The 24715-nt window shown below is 39.4% G+C and overlaps 1 protein-coding gene across 1 annotated transcript in view; it reads left to right on the top strand.

Annotated features, from left to right (window-relative positions):
* Window positions 1–24715, top strand: part of DMD (dystrophin) — a 1496890-nt gene that overhangs the window by 1404854 nt on the left and 67321 nt on the right. Inside the window, exons 38-39 of the mRNA XM_027775723.1 lie at window positions 20425–20591; window positions 22878–22989. Coding sequence (XP_027631524.1) covers window positions 20425–20591; window positions 22878–22989 — 279 coding nt within the window. The remainder of the gene's footprint in view (window positions 1–20424; window positions 20592–22877; window positions 22990–24715) is intronic.

Raw genomic sequence — 24715 nt, 5'->3', positions numbered from 1 at the left:
AGGTACCCCAGTCGGGTCCTCACAAAATCACCCCCCCCCCCCCAGTCTCTGCTGGCTTGGATTATAGACACACACAGGTGCACATGGTATGCTCAGAGAGGTTCTGAGATTTGAACCTCAGACCTTTCCCATGTAGATCTAGTTGTATTACTGCTGTGCCACTACCTGGCCCCTGCGCATTTATTGAATGCCCCTGGCCAGCCAGTCTCTGAGCTCTTTGAAACATCTTTTGTGGGATTTCGGGGAAAATCAGTCAAGATGTGGACATTGGTACCAAGTAGCTTTTTGTTTTTTTTTGCTCTTTTTTATTTTATAGTTTTTCTTCTTTTAACAGTTATAATTAGGAAAAGTATAATAAACTACTATCCTTTTTTCACAATCCTTGCACTATTTCCAGGGCTTCTCATTACCTACATAAATTATTGCACTTTCCCTAACAAACTTCTATTCCACCTCTTGGCCCCTTCCTTTGATCATACTTCCTACATGCTGGTTTTAGAGAAAAGTATTCACCATATGGCACCTTCCTTCAAAATCTTCAGTTTTTCCCCATTGTCCACTGAATAAAGCCTGATTTCTCTTCTAACTCCCAGACTTTTCCTAATCTTGTTCTGTAACCACCCACAGCTTACTTCTGCCACCATGAAACAGCTTCTATCATGCTTATAAATAATATTATTGCTACCTCTACTAAGAAAGCGTTACCTTTGTTCCTGTGAATGGTCTCATTTTGTCCTTACCGATCCTTTGAGGACAGTAGAATAGGCAGGCTTTGGGCTTTTTGTTTTTATTGTTCTTTAAATGGATAAACAGTTTCTCTGTGTCCTTAAAGCCCCTCAGCTAGTGGGAAAGTTTGATTCCTAATGCAGAACTCATGCCTCTCCTCAACACACACATACACACACAGCTTCACCATCGCACTCCCAAGAATGTAGTTTCTGATACTTCAGCTCTAGGTATCCCAAGGTGAAACAACAAACCTTTCTCCTAGGGAGGAAAGGAGATACCATAACCAATAACCAAACAGATGACATAGGAGAGACAAGAATTGGGGGCAGAGGAGTGGGTTTAACATATTGGTGCATTAGATGTTTCTAGTAGGACATTGTGCACATTTTGTATGTAGGAGCCAGGTGAGGCTTACAAAGATTTGAGGAGCCTCTCAACTTTGGAGTAATTTGCAACCTGGTTGAATGGTTCCATTGTGAATATTTATTTCAGAATCCACGTCCTAACCCCGGGTGCTTTTCCTCAGCCAGGTGCTCTGGCAGTCACCTTGCCTTTCATTGTGTAACACACAGGAAAATACAATGTTTGCTGGAGGGAAAGATAACAGAAGTAAAAATGCCCTATGCCCTTTGTTTGAAGTGTGAGACCTTGGGAATGGGGCCAGGCTGGCTACTTTAGCAAGCTTGTGCTCCAAGGCAGCTGTTTATATCAGCCTAAGGAAACAGCAGTAAAGTGTGTGTATTTCCTACCAATGCATTCCTGGCATCGCAGAAGTTGACTTCAGGTGACAGTTCTTTTATTTCCTTTGTGAGTTCTTTTTTTTTTTAACTAACTGGGAAACTTATTTTTTTATTTTTTCTGCCCCCCGCCCCCCACAAGTTGGTACTGTTAGAAAAGTACTAAATCTTCTGATTCAGACAAAGCTCTGGTAGTAGCAGGAAGAGAGGTGTGTTTTCCTGTGCCACACTCTCTAGAGGATTTTGTAAAGTTTTCTTCGGTCTGTGTGCCTCCTCACTGACCACGTTGAAAGAGAAAAGGAAGACACTTACCCATTAGATCTAAATAAAAATGTTTGCCTATTTAACAATCAGTATAGGGCCAGTCCATGGCCTGGTGGTTAAGGTAGCCAGATCCCACATGGCCAACAGTACTGTTTGAATCCCAGTCCAAAGAACTGAAAAACACACCAGGCATGAGTGTGTGTACATGCCCCGAATTCCAACAGGATAGAAAAATGGAGAAGAGATTATGGTATGAACATACCCCATCAGTGACTACTTTCCCTCTCTCCCTCTCTGACAAGCACACAGGCCCTCTGTCAAAATTATAAATAAATAAAATAAAACCAAAAAATACCAGTATAGGTTCTTCAAGAAATTATTCATTAAGCCAGGAAGAAAGTCATTATCTGTGGATATTAACATATGTTATGGAAACAGCCCTATTGAGGAGTAGATTGATCTTTCTGACCTTAATAAGACCAAACCTGCCCTGGCAGTGAGTCACACAGACTGTTGGAAGGAACCTTGGAGAATGTCCATAACTCTCCTTTTTCAGGTGAGGAAACAGATGTCTAGAGCAACAGAATGAGTATATTCTACATTATGCGATTATATCATGTCATGACTGTAACTAGTTCAGGTACTAGACTGAGTAGTGTTAATGTGTTGATGTAATCCTATATGTAAATTTTAGATTGTAATAGACTGGCATGGATAAATGACTACTCCTGCCCCAACACATAGACACACACACACACAAATTTTTATTTAAAATGGTGTAATCCTAATTGTAGGTATTTATTTCCTTGTTTAGGTAGCAGAAATTTATACCTTTAAGTGACTCCAGAAAAAGAGTCATGTATCTGCAGATGGTATTTGGCAATGTCCTGAGAAGTATCCTCTTACCCCAAGAAAGTCTTTGTAGTATTTTCTTCTGTGAACATTTTAAGGACTTTATTATTTAGATAGAATTGAGTCGAGTATACCAACTTTATATTCAATGTGCTTCACCTACAAGAGCCAGGGTGTCAAAATTTGTTTGTTTTACATCTGTTTTCTGCCTCCTATTGTATTCAAGCATTCAAAGCAAATAAGTCACTTATTCATCTGTCTTCTGAATTTTTCTATTCATATGACAAAAATGAGTATCATCTGTGCACAGTTGTTGTAACATAGAAGGACATAGAAATAAGAATAAATTGCAACCTCAAGTATTGAGAACAAGTGTGTCTCACGTCGAAATAATAAATCATTCCAGAATATCTGGAATAGTTAGTGACAGAGTACTTTAACACATAGGCCCTGAAACCCAGCTGCCAGGCTACTTGCTATGTGTGTAACCACGGGCACGTTTTTTTAACTTTCTTGGCCCTGAAGCTCTTGGGTTGGTTGTGCAATTAAATGAAGCAACAGAGACAAAGCACATAGAGCTGTGGCAGATACATAGTAGATGCCTTCTGAGCGTTAACTATGATTATCTAAAATGTATTATAGCATGAGACTGTTTTGCCAAGGTCAACCATTCCTTTTATCTGTAACCAAACATCCGTGGATTAGATTTTAGAGACTCTTGAGATTCTGTTTTTTCTGTGAGTGTTAAATGTTATGCCAAGACAGTTTTTTTTTTTATATATATAACTGGTTAGACAGCATTCCCTATGCCACATGTTTATTTTTTATCTTTAAAATATCTCCTAAAAATCTTACTTTTCTTACTTTCCTTCAGTTTCCTTTTGGCCATTTTGAGGTCCACTAATTTTTTTTTTTTTTTGTAGGTAGAAAAGACAATTTAGTAGGAAAGAAAGATTTTAGAAAAGAAGTATACCTGAAAGACTTTTAGGTGGGCAGGTTGCTAGGTAGCAACTGCCAGGGTCCAGTAATTCTATAGGCATTTTTTTTTAAGATACAAATTTAGATTTCTTTTTTTTTCTTTCTTAGCCAAAATCCCCCTTTTTTTTTTTTTGGCAAGATTTTTTGCTATAGGGCATATGCACTCACCAGAGAGACAGACTGAGACTCAGAAAGTGAAAAATCACCACCCAGGGAGGATGGCCGTGCCATAATCCCTTCTTCTTCTTCATTCTCCTCCCAGGATTGTGGGCACGCACGCATATATGCCTGGCATGATTTTCAAGCCACCAGGTCCAGTACTCAAACTGCTGTCAGCCATGTGGAAGTCCAGTGATGTAACCACTAAGCCATCTGCTGGCTCTTTTTACACCCCTTTTGAACTGATGAATTCTTACCAGTAACTAAGTAGTTACTATTATTTGATATTCATACACAGAGGTACCCTTTTCCTAGAATTGAACGTAAACCCTGATAATCCAATTGAGCTTTCTATTAGAAGGCTGGTTGCTGTGGAAAACTTAGAGACATCACCAGGCTCCTGCTGGGCCTGCTCATGGACACTTAGTTAAAATCCCTGCAATTTTTAGGAAAGACTCTATCAGAGTAGTATCAGCATTGACTTGAGTTGACTTTTGGTTTTCAATTACTGCTCTTTCAAAAAGTATAAGCTACTGTGTGTTTAGCTTCATGATTATTACTTAATTTATTGTTGTATATTTGGTTAACTTCTTAATGTGTAGTGTCAAATATTTTCCTCACCAGCATTTTTAAATATACGTTTGTGGGGGCCAGCAGGTGGCGAGGTGTTGGACTCCCACATGGCCAACCACAGTTCGAATCGCAAACCTGGGGGCTTGCTTTCTCACTTTCTCTTTCTCTCTTTCTCTCTCTCTCTCTCTCTCTGGTCAAAATGAAAAATAAAAAATAAAAAAATAAAATAAAATAAATAATTCTTTAAATAAAAAAAGAAGATAGGTTTGTGTTGTAGTTGAAACCTGTTTTCATTCATGTACTTACTACTAAGGAAAAGCTCACATCATTCCGTTTCCACTCTTCAACCTTCTAGAGTGGCACTTCATTTTTATGACCAAATTTCCTTCTCCTCCTTCTTCCCTCCCTCCTTCTCTTCTTCTCTTTCATTCTTCCTACTAGGAAAGTTGAGATAAGGATACAAGTGAAATAAAAAAATGTTAGAGACATCTTTTTAGTTGGAGGAATATTCTGGAATATTCTAACACTTCACTGTTAATTCTAATTCACAATAGAACTTATACCCTAAAATCATGAAAACAAAAATTTTAAGTTCAATATGTATCATTTAATTTTTTTCCTTTGTTTGTCTCTGACTTGTATATGACATTTTCCCTTTCTTTTTTTTTTTTTTTGAGAGATTTCTTGCTATAGTGTGTGTGAACTCACCAGAAAGACAGAGACAGACAGACAGACTGAAAGCAAGAAATCACCCCTTGGGGGGATGGCCACACACCATAATCCCTTTGCCTCCATTCTCCTTTTGGGATCTTGGGTACGCACGTACACACACCCAGCGTTTTTTTTTTTTTTTTTAAACTTTATTTATTTATTTATTTATTTTAATTTGACCAGAGAAGGTAGAGTGAGAGGTGGGGGGGGGGAGTGAGAAAGGAAGCCTCCAGGTCCAGGTCTCAAACCAGGGTTGGTCACATGTGAGTCCAGTGTCCTTAACCACCACTTTACCTGCCGTTGGAGAGACAGACAAAAAGCTAGAAATCACCTCCTAGGGAGGATAACCACACCACAATCCCTTCTCCTCTAGTCTCTTCTTGGGATTTTGGACATACATTGCACATACAACCAGCGTAAGTTTTAGGCCACCAGGTCTGGGACTCAAAACGCAGTCAACCACGTGAGAATCCAGCGATGTAACCATTACATCTTCTGCTGCTCCCTAGATGGCATTTTTTAATGGAAAAATTTTCCTCCCACAGTTATTAAAATGAAAGGAAGTGTAAGAACTTCCTCCTGGGGTAGTCTTATCCAAGGTCCTTAGCATGTCTTGATCCCCTGGTTTAACATATAGTTTTTGTTTTGTTTGAATTTTGGATTTGACACTTGATAATACACTACTTTTTGTTTATCTTGCTTCTTTTTAAAATTTTGTCGTATAGCACTTATGCCCATTGAAAAGAGGGAAGTAGGGAGAAAGAGAGAGAGAGAGAGAAAGAGAGAAGACGGAAAATGTGAGACCACTCTCCCAAGGAAAAGACCACATCTCAATCCTGTCTCCATTCTCTTCTCCAGATTTTGGGAATGCATGCACACATGCCTGTCATGTTTTTTAAGCCACCAGGTCCTGAACTTAAATCATGCAGTTGGCCATATGGGATCCAGCCGCCTTAATGTCCATGCTAGGAGCTGGCTCCAATCTTGCCTCTTTTTAAAAGCTATGTTTCATTTACATATAGTGTCATTTATTATTTGGCATTCAGTTCTATAAATTTAGATAAATGTACCACAATAATCAAGAACATTTCCATCACCTCCAAAATTCTGTCATACTTTGTTGTCATCCTGCTCATTTTCAGTCTCTGGAAATCCCAGTTGTACTTTCTATTCCTATAATTGTATCCGCTCTTGAACTAAATTTCAAGTGACTGTAGAAAACAGTACTCAAGAGTTAACTTTAGGGACCATAAGATGGCATAATGGTTACATTGCTGGACCATGTAGCCAACCACTGTTCGAGTCCCAGACCTGGTGGCTTAAAATTCATCCTGGGCACATGTACATACATGCCCAAAATCCCGAGAGGAGAATGGAGAAGGGATTGGGCTGTGGCAATCCCCCTGGGGGTTGATTTCTCGCTTTCTGTCTCTCTCTGTCTCTTGAGCAAGTGCACACAAACTATAGCAAAAAATCTCTCTCTCAAGAGAAATGAGTTAACTTTATATATTGTACTTAACAAAATTTGTCCTGCTCCTTACTTGCAAAGATATAATCCATGATATCTTTAGATAGATATGTGTTTACCATGTATATGTGAATTTTTTCTGTTAAATAAGAACTCTATAGCATAAATTAAAAACATTGAATGTACTTAGGGATTTGAGTAGATTTAAAATTGTGCTTATGTTTCCCGGGGCCATACTGTTAATTTTTTTATTGGTCAGGTGGAGTGGAGAGCACAAGGTCAGGACAGTTGTCCTTGAACATGTAAATGAGGAGTGGATAATCACCATGTTATTGTTTGGGCTGATTTTATCTTTAATGGGTGATTCAGAGTCCTGATTAATATTTAGAGCAGTGACTGCTAGCCTCCAACTTGCTCATTATCTTTAAAACTTTAAATAATAATTTTTTTATTGGTCAGGTGGAGTGGAGAGCACAAGGTCAGGACAGTTGTCCTTGAACATGTAAATGAGGAGTGGATAATCACCATGTTATTGTTTGGGCTGATTTTATCTTTAATGGGTGATTCAGAGTCCTGATTAATATTTAGAGCAGTGACTGCTAGCCTCCAACTTGCTCATTATCTTTAAAACTTTAAATAAAATACTTGATTTCTACCCAAGACAGCAGTTATGGGAAGCCTTTTGCCTCTTGTCTCATGAAGACAACTCTTGACCTCTCAATCCTTACTTTAAACAAGAAAACAGTCTATAAATGTGGGGACTCTTAAACTCATTTTCATGGCTGGCAATTTGCATTTAGGGAAGAGAACATCTACGCAGAAGGGATGCTTAAGGAACAATATAGAGGGCAGGGAAGAAATCAATACTCTGTTAGGTTTGTGGTTTTGGGAAAACGAATCCTCAGCAACTATAACAGAGCCCTCATGCGGCCATCCTCCTGCCAGCCCTGCCAGCCCTGCAGCTAGTCTGGATCATGCATGGGCACACCAAATACCTTCAGGTAGTCCCAGATTGAGAACCTGGAACTTTCCCTGATCGCTCCAGCATTACACAGCTGCGCCCCTACTGTGTGTGTCATTTCCACTGTGGCTGGGCCATGTCCTCCCTTTCTAAGACTGCTTTAAGTAAACGTATCTTAGTATTAAAATACCAGATATTCCTGAGTTGTTTCCTTTAACGTCTTTGGGCCTTTCTCCTCTATAACAAACAGTTAAAAAGATTAAGAGTTACCAGAACCAGCAGATGGCATAATAGTTATGTTGCTGGACTCTTGTATAGTTTAACGCAGTTTGAATCCTGGACCTGGAGACTTAAACTCACGCCGGGTGCTTGTGCGCACATGCCCAAGATCCCAAGAGGAGAATGAAGGAGAAGGGATTGCGACATGGCCATCCCCCCAGGGGGTGATTTCTTGCTTTCAATCTGCCTGTTTCTCTCTGTCTTTCTGGTGAGCGCACGTACCCTATATCAAAAAAACCTCTCTTAAAGCAAAAGGAGTTATTTATCCCCAAGTTTCTTTGATTATATGCTAAATATTATAAAGGCAGAAAGGGAAATGAATTACTGTGCTTATTTTAAAGCTTGACCATTATCAATTAAGTCTTACCTGATCTTCTGGATAAGCGCTCTTGTAATAGAGTTATAAGATATAGAAGACAGTCTTGTCCATAGAGTGTGGCTTTCACATGCTACTTCTCAGAGAAGAGCCAGATGTGTAACTACTTCGTGTGGAACCTCGTGTAAATGATTCCTCGCACCCCTACACTATGGTTTCCTCAGCAACTGAAAGGTAAAATACAAGTGCCTCGTGGCTAAGAGAATCAAAATGTCACCTTCCTTGTGTTTTATTTGTTACATGCAGGTTTTGTATAGTTTTATAGAGATTTTTTTTATCACTCATTTGATTTTCATAAAAATTGGGATTGTTTGGGAGAAGAGTCATTAATATTCTTTACAACTTGTTCTTGTTCCTCCTTTTATGTTCATTGCTAGTGCAGACTTCTCTCTTATGTAAAATATTCCACTGATGCCCTTGGTAGATTTAGAGGTTGTTAAAAGAAATTGTAATAACAGCTCAGGGAACAGTCAAGAACTGCCTGTCCTATACTGCCTGACCCTGGCTAGCCATTCCCCTTGTAGTTTTAAATCTTTGTGTACAGACTATAATTCACAAAACAGTTTTGGTAAATTTAAATTCAGCAATCTTTCCAAATGCTGGGACTTTTTATAATCAGAGCCAGAGAAAAGTTGGATTGTCTGCTGTTAATGCTATTACCTATTAACAATGGCAGCGACATTGAAATGGTTATGTGGATTTATGATGGGAACATTTTACTATGGAAAATGGCAAACAAAAATGGCCAGGAAGGAGAGATTAACCTTTTTTTTAAAAAAAAAAAAAACACCTGTGGTTTGCACTCTGTGTTTTCCATAATTTCTCTTTTTCTCTCAATAAGAACACTCGGAAATTCTATTCATGCCTATTTATGTATTCAGTATTTGTATATTTAATTCTTTTTCCCCCCTCTAAATAGCCAGGGACTCTACTAAATAAAGCTAAAATATACGCACACATACATGTGCACATGTGAGTGCACAGGCACATACTTGTGCTAGCTGACCTTGCTTGGGGTAATTATTCGCCATGATGAAATAAAGAAACTTCTGCTGCTGTTTATCCTGGAACACATTGTGCAGAGTTGACCATCTGAGATGCACTCTGATTTTAAATCATTGTCTGTCATTTTAGCATGTTTCCTCATGACTTCTACTTTGGGGCTTTTTACTTGTTAGTCCTTTCTGTTTTCTCCATAGTAAACGACTAGTGTAGCATTTCTTTCCCAATCAGTACTTCAATAGTCCTATCATAGTGTTCTACTTTCTGTGTTGCAGAGGATAGATACCTGCCTGTTAGATGCCCTGCAGGGCTCCAGGGAAGACTGGTTTTAGTTAATAGTGATGAACCAATGTTGGTTACTTAGTTGTTCTTATTTTTTGTGGAAAATTTCTTCTGAGAGAGAGAGATAGGCATCCCAACATGGTCTTCGTGCTGCTACCCACCTCCATCGTCAGCCAGCGCAGATCACAGGCACATGCACATGCCCACCCACCTGGCATGTGCAAGGAGGCTCTAGGACACAAGCCCAGAACCTTCCCATGTGGGTGCAGTTGCATTATTGCTGCCTCTAGTTTCTAAGTTTTGATAAATGAACCATGTTAGCATGAGGGCAGAGTATCTCAACTGTGGCACTACTGCCACTGTGGCCTGGGTAATTCTAATTGTTTGTTGTGAAGGTTCATCCTGTGTATTGTGAGATGATTAGCAGGGGGACCAGCAGATGGCATAATGATTACATTGCTGGACTCCCACATAATTGACCACAGTTCAAGTCCCAGACCTGGTGGTTTCAACCTCAAGCCGGACGCATGTGCGTGTGTGCCCAAGATCCCGAGAGGAAATGGGAAGAGAAGGGATTGTGACATGGCCATCTCCCCAGAGGGTGATTTCTTGCTTTCTGTCTCTCTCTGTGTCTTGGGTGAGCACACATGCCCCACAGCAAAAATCTCTCTTCAGAACAAAAACAATAATGAAAAAAGATCATTAGTAGGATCCTGCCTCTAACTAGTACATACTCGCAGTATTCCCAGTTGTGACAACCTCAAATATCTCCAGACATTGTCAGCTATCCCCTGGCATACAGCATCATCACTGGTTGAGAGTCACTGACCTAGAGTGTGGCTACCTGAATTTCCTTTCAGAGCGCCAAGTGTAAATTTTGTGTATTCCTGTATTTGAAGTCAGATCATTCTAAACATACCTTTTTAGTTTAGACATAGTCTATTAGCCTTTTGCGTGTGATATCCTCACAGACAAACTAACAGACATTCACTTTTAACTATTTAAAAGTAAATTCTGGGCAGCTTGATAATGAACTTATTTTGTCTTCCCCTTAGGATAGTTCTATAAGTTTTTACTTTTTGGAATGAATGACTAGGTGGTCTTTATTTTACTTCAGGTAGGGAGGATCATTCTTACTTCATTCACAATCTTGTAATCCTTCCTTTATTATAATCTAATCACAGATTAATCCTCACCTACCATTCAATTCAACAAACTCTTTTTTAGATTTTTGCTTCAGGTCATGTGCACTTGCTAGAGAGACAAAGACAGAGAGTCAGAAAGCAAGAAATGACTCCCCGAGGGGATAGCTACTCTGCAATCCTTTCTCCTCCATTCTCCTCTTGGAATTTTGGGCACACTCATACATACGCCAGGCGTGAGTTTTCAGGACTCAGACCACAGTCAGCTACATGGGATTCCAGCACCTTAAACACTAAGCCACCTACTGGCCCAAACTTCATTTTAATTTGGTGAGAGAGAGAGAGAAGGAAAGTGAGAGAGCACCCCCCCCAGGGGAGATGGCCATGTCACAATCACTACTCCATTCTCTTCTTGGGATTTTGAGCACATGAACACACAAGCTCAGTATGTTATCCCGGTTTGGAACTCAAACCTCAGTCAGTCAAGTGGAATCCAGCCTCCACTACACCACATAGTTGGCCCTTAATTTAGCAAACTTTTACAGAGGGTACAGAAGCAGAATTCCTGTCTTTTAAATAAATGTTTAAATAACCTGCAATTAGGAAACAAACTAAGGAGGAATAGTGTAATATTGTTTCCAGCATAGTAGTTCCTTGCTATCATATGAAAATTATTGTACACAACCTGGTGCTTAATGTTTACTACTCTGTATACTATTTCAGTTTTTTAGGTATTGACATGGTTCTTTTTTTTTTTTTTTTTTTTGGGAGGTTTTTTCTTGATGGGGGGTGTGCTTGCCAGACAGACAGAAAGAGACATAGAGACCGAAAGCGAGAAATCACCCCCCGGGGGGATGGTCACACCGCAATCCCTTCTCCTCCATTCTTCTCTCGGGATCTTGGGCGCATACGCACACGCGCCCGGTGTGAGTTTTAAGCCACTGAGTCCGGGACGTGAACCGCGTTCGACTACGTGGGAGTCCAGCGACATAGCCATTACGCTAACTTCTGGTTCCCTTGACATGGTTCTTATAAACCTTGCTATTTAGATGACACTTGCCTTCTCTTAAAAGTTTGATATATATGCCAAGTTTCTTGGGAGGCCGAGGGAAGACAATCATGAGTTCAAGGCCAGCCTAGTCACATAGCAAGACCCTGTCTCTAAAACAGGAAAAGAAAAAAAAAAAAAAGATGTATTTGTTTATGGTAGCTAGATGTGCAGCTTGCCAAGAAATTTTCTCGTTGCATTTCTTTGATAGCCATGAATTGTTACCGTTGTCCTGAGAGAAAAAGGAGTAGTCAGGCTGACCTCCTGGCAGCCAGTTGGCCCTGTCATGCCCAAGGGTTTATGAAAAGTATAATATCAAACCTAGAAGTTATTCTGAACCTCAGCAAATTCCCTATTACACAAACTTGCCAGATAATGCCCTTTGACTTTATTATACTGATAATTCAGTTCTTTTGCTAGAAAGTCCAGATATTGGGATTTCCTTTTTTTCAAAAGATTTTTGCTGTAGGGCGTGCACACTTGTTATTAGACCAAGAGAGAGACAGAAAGCAAGAAATCAACCCCCAGCAGGGATGGCCATGCCACAATCCCTTCTCCTTCATTCTCTTCTTGCAACTTTTGGGCAGCCATGCATGTGCACGCTCCTGGCATGAGTTTCAAGCCACCAGGCCTAGGACTTGAACTGCGGTCAACTACGTGGGAGTCCAGTACCTTAACCACTATGCAACCTGCTGGCCCAGATATTGGGATTTCTTTAACTGTCTTCATGACTCATTAACATTTATATGAAGATGATATTAGCATAAAGGCACCCTCCTATCTGCTGTAAAAGAGCAAGAGGAATGACAAGGATTCCTTCTCCCAGCTTCAGTGCTATGGGTAGTTGCTGATAGGTAAGAACAAACAGAAAAGGAAGGGAAACCCACAATACTGCCAAGCTGTAGCTGTCACAGTGTGTGCACATACCATAGACAAGGAAAAAGGAGGTGTTGCCAAAACAAAAGCTGGGGCCTATCCTAGAGCATAGCTATTAGGTGTTATATAGAGGAAGTCAGATCCCTTATGGTTCAAGTCCAGGCCCCAGTGACTCGAAAAACACGCTGGGCACATGTTCACATGCCCAAGATCCTGATAGGATAGAGAATTGGAGGGAGAAGGATTAGGGCATGACCTGACCCCACTAAAGAGGTCTTTCTCTCTCCCCTCACCCGTCCCATGCACATGTGCACACATGCGCAGACATGCACTTTCTGGTGTTAAAAAAAAAGCCAAGAAACAAAACCAAATCTGAATTTACATGGCCTTTCTAAGAGATTTTGCTTAGATTGCTTGAAACTGGCATTTAGGGGAGAGAGGTGAGAACAAGGTCATCCTTCATGTATCTGAGGCCTAGCTGCATATCAACAAATAATGGCACCTACTAGGATTATCTCAATCCAGTGATTGTCATCTTGTACCTCTTTTGACCTCAACTACTTCCTATAATTTCAATCTATTCCTGTATATATATTTTTTGAATGATCAAATTTTTAACTGAGTATTAGTTCTAGTTCTGTTAGATTTTTATAGAAGCTAGCCTAGTTTTTAATTCTTTCCTTCTTTATTGCCAGACAAAAGGCGAGGGAATATACCACTAGGATACAGAATGGTTTGTCATAAAAATGAAAGATCGAAACGGAATGAGAATGTGAATCCCCATAAAGATTTTTGCTGTAGGGCATGCACACTTGTTATTAGACCAAGAGAGAGACAGAAAGCAAGAAATCAACCCCCAGCAGGGATGGCCATGCCACAATCCCTTCTCCTTCATTCTCTTCTTGCAACTTTTGGGCAGCCATGCATGTGCACGCTCCTGGCATGAGTTTCAAGCCACCAGGCCTAGGACTTGAACTGCGGTCAACTACGTGGGAGTCCAGTACCTTAACCACTATGCAACCTGCTGGCCCAGATATTGGGATTTCTTTAACTGTCTTCATGACTCATTAACATTTATATGAAGATGATATTAGCATAAAGGCACCCTCCTATCTGCTGTAAAAGAGCAAGAGGAATGACAAGGATTCCTTCTCCCAGCTTCAGTGCTATGGGTAGTTGCTGATAGGTAAGAACAAACAGAAAAGGAAGGGAAACCCACAATACTGCCAAGCTGTAGCTGTCACAGTGTGTGCACATACCATAGACAAGGAAAAAGGAGGTGTTGCCAAAACAAAAGCTGGGGCCTATCCTAGAGCATAGCTATTAGGTGTTATATAGAGGAAGTCAGATCCCTTATGGTTCAAGTCCAGGCCCCAGTGACTCGAAAAACACGCTGGGCACATGTTCACATGCCCAAGATCCTGATAGGATAGAGAATTGGAGGGAGAAGGATTAGGGCATGACCTGACCCCACTAAAGAGGTCTTTCTCTCTCCCCTCACCCGTCCCATGCACATGTGCACACATGCGCAGACATGCACTTTCTGGTGTTAAAAAAAAAGCCAAGAAACAAAACCAAATCTGAATTTACATGGCCTTTCTAAGAGATTTTGCTTAGATTGCTTGAAACTGGCATTTAGGGGAGAGAGGTGAGAACAAGGTCATCCTTCATGTATCTGAGGCCTAGCTGCATATCAACAAATAATGGCACCTACTAGGATTATCTCAATCCAGTGATTGTCATCTTGTACCTCTTTTGACCTCAACTACTTCCTATAATTTCAATCTATTCCTGTATATATATTTTTTGAATGATCAAATTTTTAACTGAGTATTAGTTCTAGTTCTGTTAGATTTTTATAGAAGCTAGCCTAGTTTTTAATTCTTTCCTTCTTTATTGCCAGACAAAAGGAGAGGGAATATACCACTAGGATACAGAATGGTTTGTCATAAAAATGAAAGATCGAAACGGAATGAGAATGTGAATCCCCATATCTTGTCTTCGATGCTGTCAGCTGGCATCGGCGAGCAGTTTTAACAGAGCCAAAATGATGGATCTTGCATCTTAGGAGCTAGAAAGAAACTTGAGAATTTCCAACCTTTAAGCACAGGAGAATCTATAGTATTTTGAAAGAGGAGAACATTCTACAGCTTCCCTTGGTAATTCACACTAATACTTTAACAACTTTGAGCATCAGGAACTTCTTCCGTATGACTTACAGCCTAAATTCTTCATGCTGCTTAAGCCTGTTTCTTCTTGTTCTGTCCTCAGTGGAGGGATCGAACAGCTGGTCACAGGCCCCTATGCAAGAGCCATTCACATAATTGAAAACTGTTATTAAATCGCCCATTCAGCCACTCTTTCTTACTCTTTCTCCCCTTTTTTTTTCGTATTTCCCCTCTCCCCCCCCCCCCCCCATGTCTAAATAATCCCAATTCCCTTAAGCTGTTCTCAGGTCTTTCATACCCTTTAATTATCATTGTGCCTTGCTGCCAAGATTCCTCTACGTTCTGGGTCGCTTGTAGCCATCAGAATTAGTCTGTTTTCTAAGAAGGGTTTAAAGCAGCAGTGAAGGTAATGAGGTAATTTCCTCATGCTGTACTCTATATACCTTTACTCATACATCATAGACATGGTATTTTTTCTTTATTTTTTATATCTACACTTGTGGTTGACTCATAGATTATTATTATTATTTTGGTCTTTCAGAATGAACAGATGCTTTCTGCAGCATTTCTTTTACTCCCTCATTAAACTATCATTTAAACTTAAGTCAGAAAAATATATAGATTCAGCTTATGCTCCAATGAGCTCCTATTTTAAATAGTCATGAATTAGTAGTGCTTTTCAATTTACTACTGTTCTATAATGGTTTGTCTTCTGGCTAGAAAGGGTTATTTTACTAAAGTTGGTTTCTAGACCAGTGGAGCAAAAGATTGTTATAGGACATACATATTGTAACTGAACACTTGCACTTCTTTTGACAAGGTTTCTTACTGTGTCTTTGTCTACACAATGGAGAGATATATGCAAAGAGACTGGATGATGATATAACTGGCAAGATCCATAGCTTAACAACCACAGAGGACTGAATTGTGGATTTGTGTTGACCTGAGGTGCAGGCTGTAGTGGAGTAGCTCATGTTCAACTTTGGCCTAGCTGATATTTTCACCAGTGGCTTTGCTATGATGAAAGAACACATTTTAAAATATCCTGATTACCTGAAGGTGGAAAGAATGGCTAATTCATTGCCTGAAATGTCAGAATTCTTAAAAATATTGATGAAATTTTACAGTGCACTCAAACTGGAAGAAGAGTTCTTGACAAAAGTGAAAGGAAAGAAACCCCAGTTGGACAATTTGATGGGAGGAATAATGGGAAACAGCCAAGAAAAGCATTTCTCATAATGCCCAACAGGGCTTTAATACTGTGTGGTGTTCTCAGGCTTTATTAGTTAAAAAATGGATAAAAGTTTGGGGATCATTGAATAATAAGTGTGGACATTCCAAGGTCAAATAAAGTTTAACATTTTTCTGTACTGATGACCTTTGCAGCTTTTACTATATTAATGTGTATTAAGAATTTTAAGAGGTGAATATAATGTGCAGTGTTTCCTTAATTAATTTGACCTTTTTTTTAATTTTTCACAAAACATTTTGCTGGATGATTGATCTGCTGGAACCACTGTGAAACACTGACCCAGAGATTTTATTGAATAGAAACCCTGTCTAAGCCTATAAGATAAAACAAAAGAAAGTAATCCGATTATAACATCCAGAGAAATGGAGGTACCATTTCCAACTGATCATATTTGGAGAATATTTTCTAGAGGACACTGTCAAACTAAGCCATATTATATGAGATAGAAATAGAAGGAATAGGGATGAAGAGAAAGGTACATATCTGATAGGTCTGGTAAAATATTTACAGGGCTGTGTGAAGGCCAAGAGTTTATGGCTTTCCAGTCAGATACTATTGGGTTGATGTCATGCACTCCCCAGAAAGACAAAGAGAAAGAAAGCGAGAAATCACCTCTTACTACGGATGGCCACGCCACAATCCCTTCTCCACCATTCTCCTCTCAGGATCTTGGGCACACACACACACATGTGCCTGGTGTGAGTTTAAGCTATCAGGTCTGGGACTTGAACCACAGTTGACTACATGGGAGTCCAGCGACACAGCCATTATACCAACTGCTGGTCCCAGTCATGATGTATTTTTTCTGTTTTTCTTTTTTTAAAGAATTACTATTTTTAATTTAACTTTATATATTTATTTATTTTAATTTGGCCAGAGAGGGACAGAGCAAGATTGAGAGCAAGAGCAAGAGCGAGAGAGAAGGAAAGTGAGAAAGCAAGTCACCAGGTCCAGGACTTAAACTGTGGTTGGCCATGTGGGATTCCAGCTTCCTTAGCCACCATGCCACCTACTGGCCCCTTTTCTATGTTTTTCTATGCAAAAATGTGTCATAACTTTTCCAACGACCCAATATAATGACAATAGCAATGACAATAATAAACTTAATTTTTGTTATGTGCCAGACACTGTTCCAAGTGCTTTACATTCGTTATCTCATGTAATCTTAAAACAAAGTAGGAAACAGTGTTCCCATTTCACAACAGAAGAAAATTAAGACACAGAGAGAGGATGTTATTTGTCCCAGGTCACACAGCCAGTGAGTGGCAAACATAGCATTTGAACTCTAGTGGTTTGACTCAAGCCTTTTTCCCCAACCGCTATGCTGGATGATTTCAGTTCAGTGAGATGAAGCATTTTAAACAGGGATACTTGAAGGTTGGCAGGTGGCGTAGTGGTTAAGCACAGGACTCCAACATAGCCAACCATGGTTTGAGTCCTGAACTCAGCAGCTTGAAGCCCATGCCAGTTTGTGTGCATACATGTCCAAAATCCTGAGAGGAGAATAAAGAAGGGATTGCAGTATGGCCACCCCATTTAGGGGGGGTGGTGGTGGTGATTTATCACTTTTCATCTGTCTCTCTCTGTCTCTCAGGTGAGTTCATGCACCCTAATAGCAAAAATCTCTCTCTCAAAAAAAGAAAAGACCCAGGGTTATCTGTACACAGATGTTCAAGCTCACCCTTTGAGGACATTTCCTCTCTCACATGGATGGTATTTATAGAGTGACTGTTAAGAACACACTGCATTGGGTAAGAGTTTGCACTCCCTGAATCCTGAAGGTCTTGTAGCTCTTTGGTGCAATTCTGAAAGCAAGAATTGACTCATAGGATCCCTTTCCTCTTCAGGTTCTATGATTCTTTTTCTTTTCCCCTCCATAGAGTACCTCTGTTATAACACTACACAGAGGAAAGTACTCAACAGAAGCTTTTGATCAATACTTTGAACTGATACCACTTTGCAGCTAGGAAATCCAAGGTTAAACAACTCATTATAATGTTGTTAAATTTATAATAAGGTGTACCAACTAGAGTACTGCTCACCCATTCAGTGTTGCAGGCCAAATGACCTGTCAGTTTCTGTCTGAAATATGGATAGAGCCTTCTGCAATAAAACACATTCCAAGAACGCAACAAGGGTTTGAAGTTCAAGTACTCATTACTTGAATGATAGTAAGTATCCTATGTTATGCAGGAAAATTAAGAAGCTTGAAAGCTTAAATTGGTTGTAGAATGAGTAATGACTCCTGGATTTTAGCAAAAGCAAACGAAAACCATCTCGGGACTGGAGAAGGCACTTTCATAGTGCTCAAAATATCTCCAGAAAATATTTTTAAGGTCACTGTAGTGCATTAAAAAAGAACAAAACATTTAAGGGACACAGAAATGGAAATTATCTGTTGATGGTAACATGTATGATAATACCTTTAACTGGACTAATACACAGTGTATTCTTGCTGGGAAAATTCACTTTACAAACTATAATGATATAAAGTGGTTGAATGTATAAAAATAAATAAACAAAAGAAAAGAGGATAGCAGTAATTAGGGAAAAAAAAAGGCCTACAAGAACTCAAGGTAAGTGGGATCAGCAGTTAGCATAATGGCTATGTCACTGGACTCCCATGTAGTTGACTCCCATGTTCGAGTCCCGGACCCAGTGACTTAAACTCACACCAGGCGCTTGTGCATGTGTGCCCAAGATCCTGGGAGGAGAATGGAGGAGAAAAAAATTGCGGCATGGCTATCCCCCTGGGGGGTAATTTCTTGCTTTCTGTCTCTCTGTCTTTCTGGCGAGTACACACGCCCTATAACAGAAACCTCTCAAAAAATAAATAAATAAAAAGAACTCAGGGTAAGTGAGAACCAGTAGACCAATGTTAATATCATATTTCAGAAAATATAATCTATTTATTTTATTTGTTGTTGTTATTATTATTTAAATTTACCAGAGAGAGACACAGAGAGAGAAAGAGAAAGTGAAAAAGCAAGCCACCAGATCTGGGACTCAAACCGCAGTTGTCTACAGTTGTTTTCCATTCCTTTTTCTCCCCACATTTTATTAATTTACAAAATTTCTTAAATAATCTAACTACTTTCAATAGCAGGTTTAAACCATGGAAACTCTGTTAGAAAAATAAAAAGGCAACATTGAAAAGTATCTGCAGGAAACAGCAACTTTAGAAGCGACTTTAAAAATGAATAAATAGAATTTATACATATTAAAAAGTACAATAACTAAAATTTAAAACTTGAAGATTTACAGCAAACTAGATGTGGCTGAAGATAGAAATGAATACTCAAACAATAGGGAAGAAAGAATTGTTAGGCATGAAACAGGATTTTTTTTTTAAGGGAGAAACTAGGCCAGGCCTGTACAGAGCAAGGGAGGGTGAGAAAATAACAGTTATTTAATAGAGTTCTATAAGCAAAATAGAAAAGGAATGGAGAAGAGGCATTATTTACTGAGATCATGACTGAGAAGACTCCAGAAGTGATTAAAGACTGTAAACCACATGTTAAAGAAGCCAGTGAGGCAGGATTTTTTTTTTAAGGGAGAAACTAGGCCAGGCCTGTACAGAGCAAGGGAGGGTGAGAAAATAACAGTTATTTAATAGAGTTCTATAAGCAAAATAGAAAAGGAATGGAGAAGAGGCATTATTTACTGAGATCATGACTGAGAAGACTCCAGAAGTGATTAAAGACTGTAAACCACATGTTAAAGAAGCCAGTGAGTCCTAATTCATATAAATAAAACCTTACAAATACAACAGAAGACAGGAAAAGACAGATTGCTTTCAAAGGAGCAACAATCAGCTTTACTACTGACTTCAACAGTAACAACAAAAAAAGTGAGATAAAAGTGAAATAATGGGGCCAGCTTGTGACCTAGTGGTTAAGGCAACTGGATTCCACATGGCCAACTGCACAGTTGAGTCCCAGACTTGGCTGCTTGAGAAACATACTGGATACATGTGCGTGCATGCCCCAAATCCCAAGAGGAGAATGGAAAAGGGATTATGGTGTGACCATGTCCTATGGAGGGTTTTCTTTTTTTTTTTTTTTCTTTTTCATTTTCTCTCTCATGGAACCAGATAAACTTTAAAATCTCACATTATGGTTCTATGGAAAATAGATTCTCCAGGAAAGAATCAATAGTCCTTGAGTTATTTATTTCCCTTTTTTGAAATATTATCAATAACCACTTGCATTTATTTGTGGCTAACTTTTATATATCTGTTCAAAAAATTGAAACTAAATATAGTCTCAGGTATGTATTTTGCTTTACTTATCTCATTTGTTGATTTTGTTTTGTTTTATTGTCATTTAGTAGCCAGAAGAGAGTAATGGTTATCTTAGCAAAGCCTTAGGGACAGGTGGCTGTTGTGGGTGTCACGGGGACATTTGTGGTAACAGGCTGAGAAAAGCAGACCTGGATTTGCAACTATATTGTTTTTCCTTTTTTTAATTCATTTTAACTTATTACCTGAACTGCCCTATGCCTCCCTTACTTCCTCACCTCTTCTTACATTCTTTTTGCCCTCCTTCTCTCTCTCCTGTCTTGGCAGGCTAACAATAAGCCCGAGATTGAAGCAGCCCTCTTCCTAGACTGGATGAGACTGGAACCCCAGTCCATGGTGTGGCTGCCCGTCCTGCACAGAGTGGCTGCTGCAGAAACTGCCAAGCATCAGGCCAAGTGTAACATCTGCAAGGAGTGTCCAATCATCGGATTCAGGTATTAGGAACACAAAAATCATCACGTTCTCGTTACCATTTCTTACCTTTTTATAACTTGATCTTTTCTCTCCAATGCCAGTTGTCACGAAGTTGTTCCTCTCCAAAGTGGGAGAGAAGGTGATTAGGCTGGAACATCGATCACTCCTGTCACTCCCCTAATCACTGGGTTATTTTGGTGAATCTGAGTCATTAGGCAGGTGTCCCTTTCCAGCTTCACTCTTCAACTCTTCAGAGCCACATTTTTGGTTGAATGGGACCAAGTGTCTCTAGAGAAATGTTTGTCGAGGGCATACAGATGAACTCTACCTCCTACTTCCTGGAACCAAGACAGATTTTACCATCTCTTTCTTTTATTCATATCTTTTCTATTTATAGAAACTCTGCAAGAACTAGTTCAAAAACTAAGAAATGATTCTATCCTGGGAGGAAACATCATGGTAGCTCAGTGTCTTACTCGCTTTGCACCACATTTTCCCTTTAAGCAACAGTTGTTTCAAGCATCCTAGAACTTTATCCGTGAATCAGGTTACACTCCTTACATACTTTCCTAATGGACTTATAAGGAAATTTTTTTAAAAAGGAAGTAAATGAAAAATTCACAAAGGAGCAGAAAAACAAATTCTTGAACAATTCAAAAGTGAAAGTGATAGGAAAGAGCAGGTTTTTATTCTTATATTCTTAAAATGTCTTGGGATACACAATAGGCTCTTAAATCTCTAGCTTTATTGACCTGAGGGGAGACAGGATATTTTAAAACAAATTAACCTTATTTAACAATAATCCTGAATCCTAATTCTGAAACAATGCTGTATTTAAACATCTGAATCCACGACAAGGTTTCCATAGTGATGAATAAGCCAAAGTTGTAAACTAACTGGATAGTCTATGCCTGTTCAGAATCCACTTAGCAGCTAAGTAAATACTCTTTCCTAGTTATGCTCAGACTTGTTTTGTTACCTTATTTCCTAATAGCTACTGTGGGCTGTTTTTTTATGCTTTTTATTCATGGAATTATTTCACTCTTGGTGTTTATCCTTCCATATTTCATGTTATTTACAAAGAGGTTTTACAAAAACCTTTAGGGGTTTCTATAGCCTAGATAGAAAACAGTGAGTAGGCAGTGGTTACAAAGGACATCTTCTTGTCTTCCTGGTGTTTGGCAGGTAATCATGCCATGGGAGTGGGGTGCATGGGGGAGGTGACTGAATTACATGATACATTTCTTACCTTTCTTCTCTCAGCTTCTTTAGCAAGTCCTTAGCAAGTGGGATTTGTATATGAGAGAAATTTTCATAAAATAAAAAAGAATACAGCAGAGGATCTAAGAGTGCATTTCCACCTTCAATTCTTTTGTCTTTATCAAAGCAGATCATTTTAGGAATGAACACTTCTCTTTTCTCCTCCCCACCTCTTGAAAGATAGTTGAGATCTTAATAAGGTAGCATTTCTTCCCACTTTCCCATATGTATCATAAGGAATATATTTATTTGGATTAGCTACCGATTCTTACTGAGAGCACAAAAGCCTGGGGCGGGGGGGAGCTGTGGGTATGATGCAACACAGTTATCTGAAAATTGGGGGAGGGAAATGTACTGACGAGTATTTTCTGAATATAAGTTCTTCATCAAATCCAAATTTTGTCTTTTTCTTGGAGCTTCAGTCATCATTTGTGGGTAATATGGGAGATTTTTTTTTTTGAAAGGGAGAGAAAGGAAATCACCCAAGTAACTGCTGGAAAATGAATCATGTCAGTCAGTTGGAAAATGTAACTAAAGCCAAACTTGTTTTCATTGAGAGATGGAGAGTTCTTGTTTAAGTCTCCCTTGTCTTATGCAATTGCTTTATCTTTATAATTTTTTGAAAAAAAAAAAAGCTTCATAAAACTTTTGTCCTCATGAGGAGTAGAGGGCATGCAGTATATCAATCTATTTCTCTTAGAAGTTCTTTCAAATTTGAGCATTTGGTCCTCAAGAGACTGGAAGTTTGCCAGTATCTTCCTACTTAGTCTGAAAGAGTTCCTAGTGGAGTTTAAATAAGAGCTGTGTTTTTCTTCCCTCCTTCCATATGTTTTATAGGATAATCTTTCTGCCAAAATGTTTTGATACTGTAGGAGAGGCACCAGAGAAATCTGGAGGTAGGAAGTTAATCACTTACCTTGTGGGACTAATGAACATTGCATTCTGTTTCTAGAATTAAGACAATGTGGTAGAAGGCTTATTAGAGAGTGTTCTTTGGGGATTGGATTTGAAGAAATACATATGTGTTTGTTTTTGTTCTTTACTAGGTACAGGAGTTTAAAGCACTTTAATTATGACATTTTCCAAAGCTGCTTTTTCTCTGGTCGAGTTGCGAAAGGCCATAAAATGCACTATCCCATGGTGGAATATTGCACTCCGGTAAGTTAGATGCCTCCCTGATGTGAAGCTTAGTTCACTTGGAAAAAAAAAATGTCAGTATCATACAGTACTGCAGATTATGTATAATGCTACATGATTTATAAATTCCCCAGATGTCTCCAAGCTACAGTGGCTCTAAACTGTAGGCTGCAGATGTACCTTATCCCTGGTGCCTAGGGAAGTACCCAGCATACAAGGAACCTGATAGACTTTCAATAACTGTTGTAGAATGAACAAATAATCTGTCTTCTGTTTCCATGGTTTTAGGGAAGACCTTTTTCCATTTATTACGCCCAGCCCTAAAGGTTGTTTGGGGTGGTCTTAAGGCCATGAGACATGTTGAGGATCGGGGGGATGGTATGTGGGCCCTCCAAAATTCATAACCTACCACTTGCAATCAATATTGCTTACTTTAATTTGTTTTATATTCTAACAACTAGCACTTAAAAAGTCTATTTTATATATAAGTACTAAGTAAATACTAGACATTTACCTTATAAATAGCTCTATGTGAAATAGGTATTATTATTTCTATTGCCCTTTTACAGATGAGGACTCTGAGTTTTTGAGGTTAAATATAATTTCACCAAAGGTTCTATAAGCAAGAGATGGGGCCTTCTTCATCGTCGTCTTTTTTTTTTTTCTTTTTTGAGAGTTTTTGCCTTAGTGTGCTTGTACTTGCTGGAGAGTGACAGAGACAGTGAGAGGGAAAGTGAGAAATTGCCCCCCAGGAGGGATGGCCATGCCACAATCCCTTCTCTCCTATTCTCCTCTCAAGATCTTGGACATGCATAAACATACGTTCAGCCTGAGTTTTAAGTCACCTGATCTGGGACTCAGACCATGGTTGACCATGTGGAAGTCCAGGAACATAACTGCTATGCCATCCACTGGCCCCAAGAAATGGGGCCTTCTTTTAAGATGTCATTTTAGGAAAATGTCCACTGACTAGAAGATCTTTAAAAAATCCCTGATGAAATGAAAGGACAGAGACTTGGTGATCATAGGCAGCTGAGTGTAAATCTTAGGTTCTCGAAACTTTAGATGCTTGCTGTTCAAAGTATGGTCTGTCAACCTGCAACACTGTCATTACCCAGGAGCTGAGGAGGCTAGCTCTATAGGTTAGTAGTTAAGGGAGCCAGATACTGTATGACTGACAATGGTTTGAATCTCAGCCCTAGCAATTTTAGAATTAAACCAGACATGTGTACATGGCATGCCCCCAGTCCCAGGAGAAATGGAAGAGAATGGATTGTGACATGACCACATCATATTGGGAAGCACACCCTCTGTATCTCTCTTTCTCTCTCTCTGTTGCTCTGCATGTACCCTCTGGCAATTAAATAACTTTTGTAAATGATTAAAAAAAAAAAAAAGAACCTCAGGCCCCAGTCCACAACTTTCTAAATCAAACATGGATTTTAGGGAGATCTGTTGGTGGTTTCCAGTGTGAGCTCTACTTCAGAGCATTTCTCTTCCATCATCAGGTTGATGCTACCAGTTGTTAAACAGTTCCTCACTGTTACTCCTGTTACAACGGTAGTCAGTGATAGAGAATGAACCATGCTATGAATAGCCTCTAATGGGTGACGCATGATATCAATGTGGACTAAATAGCTTTTAAAATAGAATAAGGTGGGACCAGCAGTTAGCGTAATGGCTATGTCACTGGACTCCCACGTAGTCGACCACAGTTTGCGTCCCGGACCCGGTGGCTTAAAACTCA

Source organism: Tupaia chinensis, unplaced genomic scaffold (genome assembly GCF_000334495.1).
Source record: "Tupaia chinensis unplaced genomic scaffold, TupChi_1.0 Scaffold000600_1, whole genome shotgun sequence".
NCBI classification, from domain to species: domain Eukaryota; kingdom Metazoa; phylum Chordata; class Mammalia; order Scandentia; family Tupaiidae; genus Tupaia; species Tupaia belangeri.
This window is presented reverse-complemented; position numbering and strand designations above follow the sequence as displayed.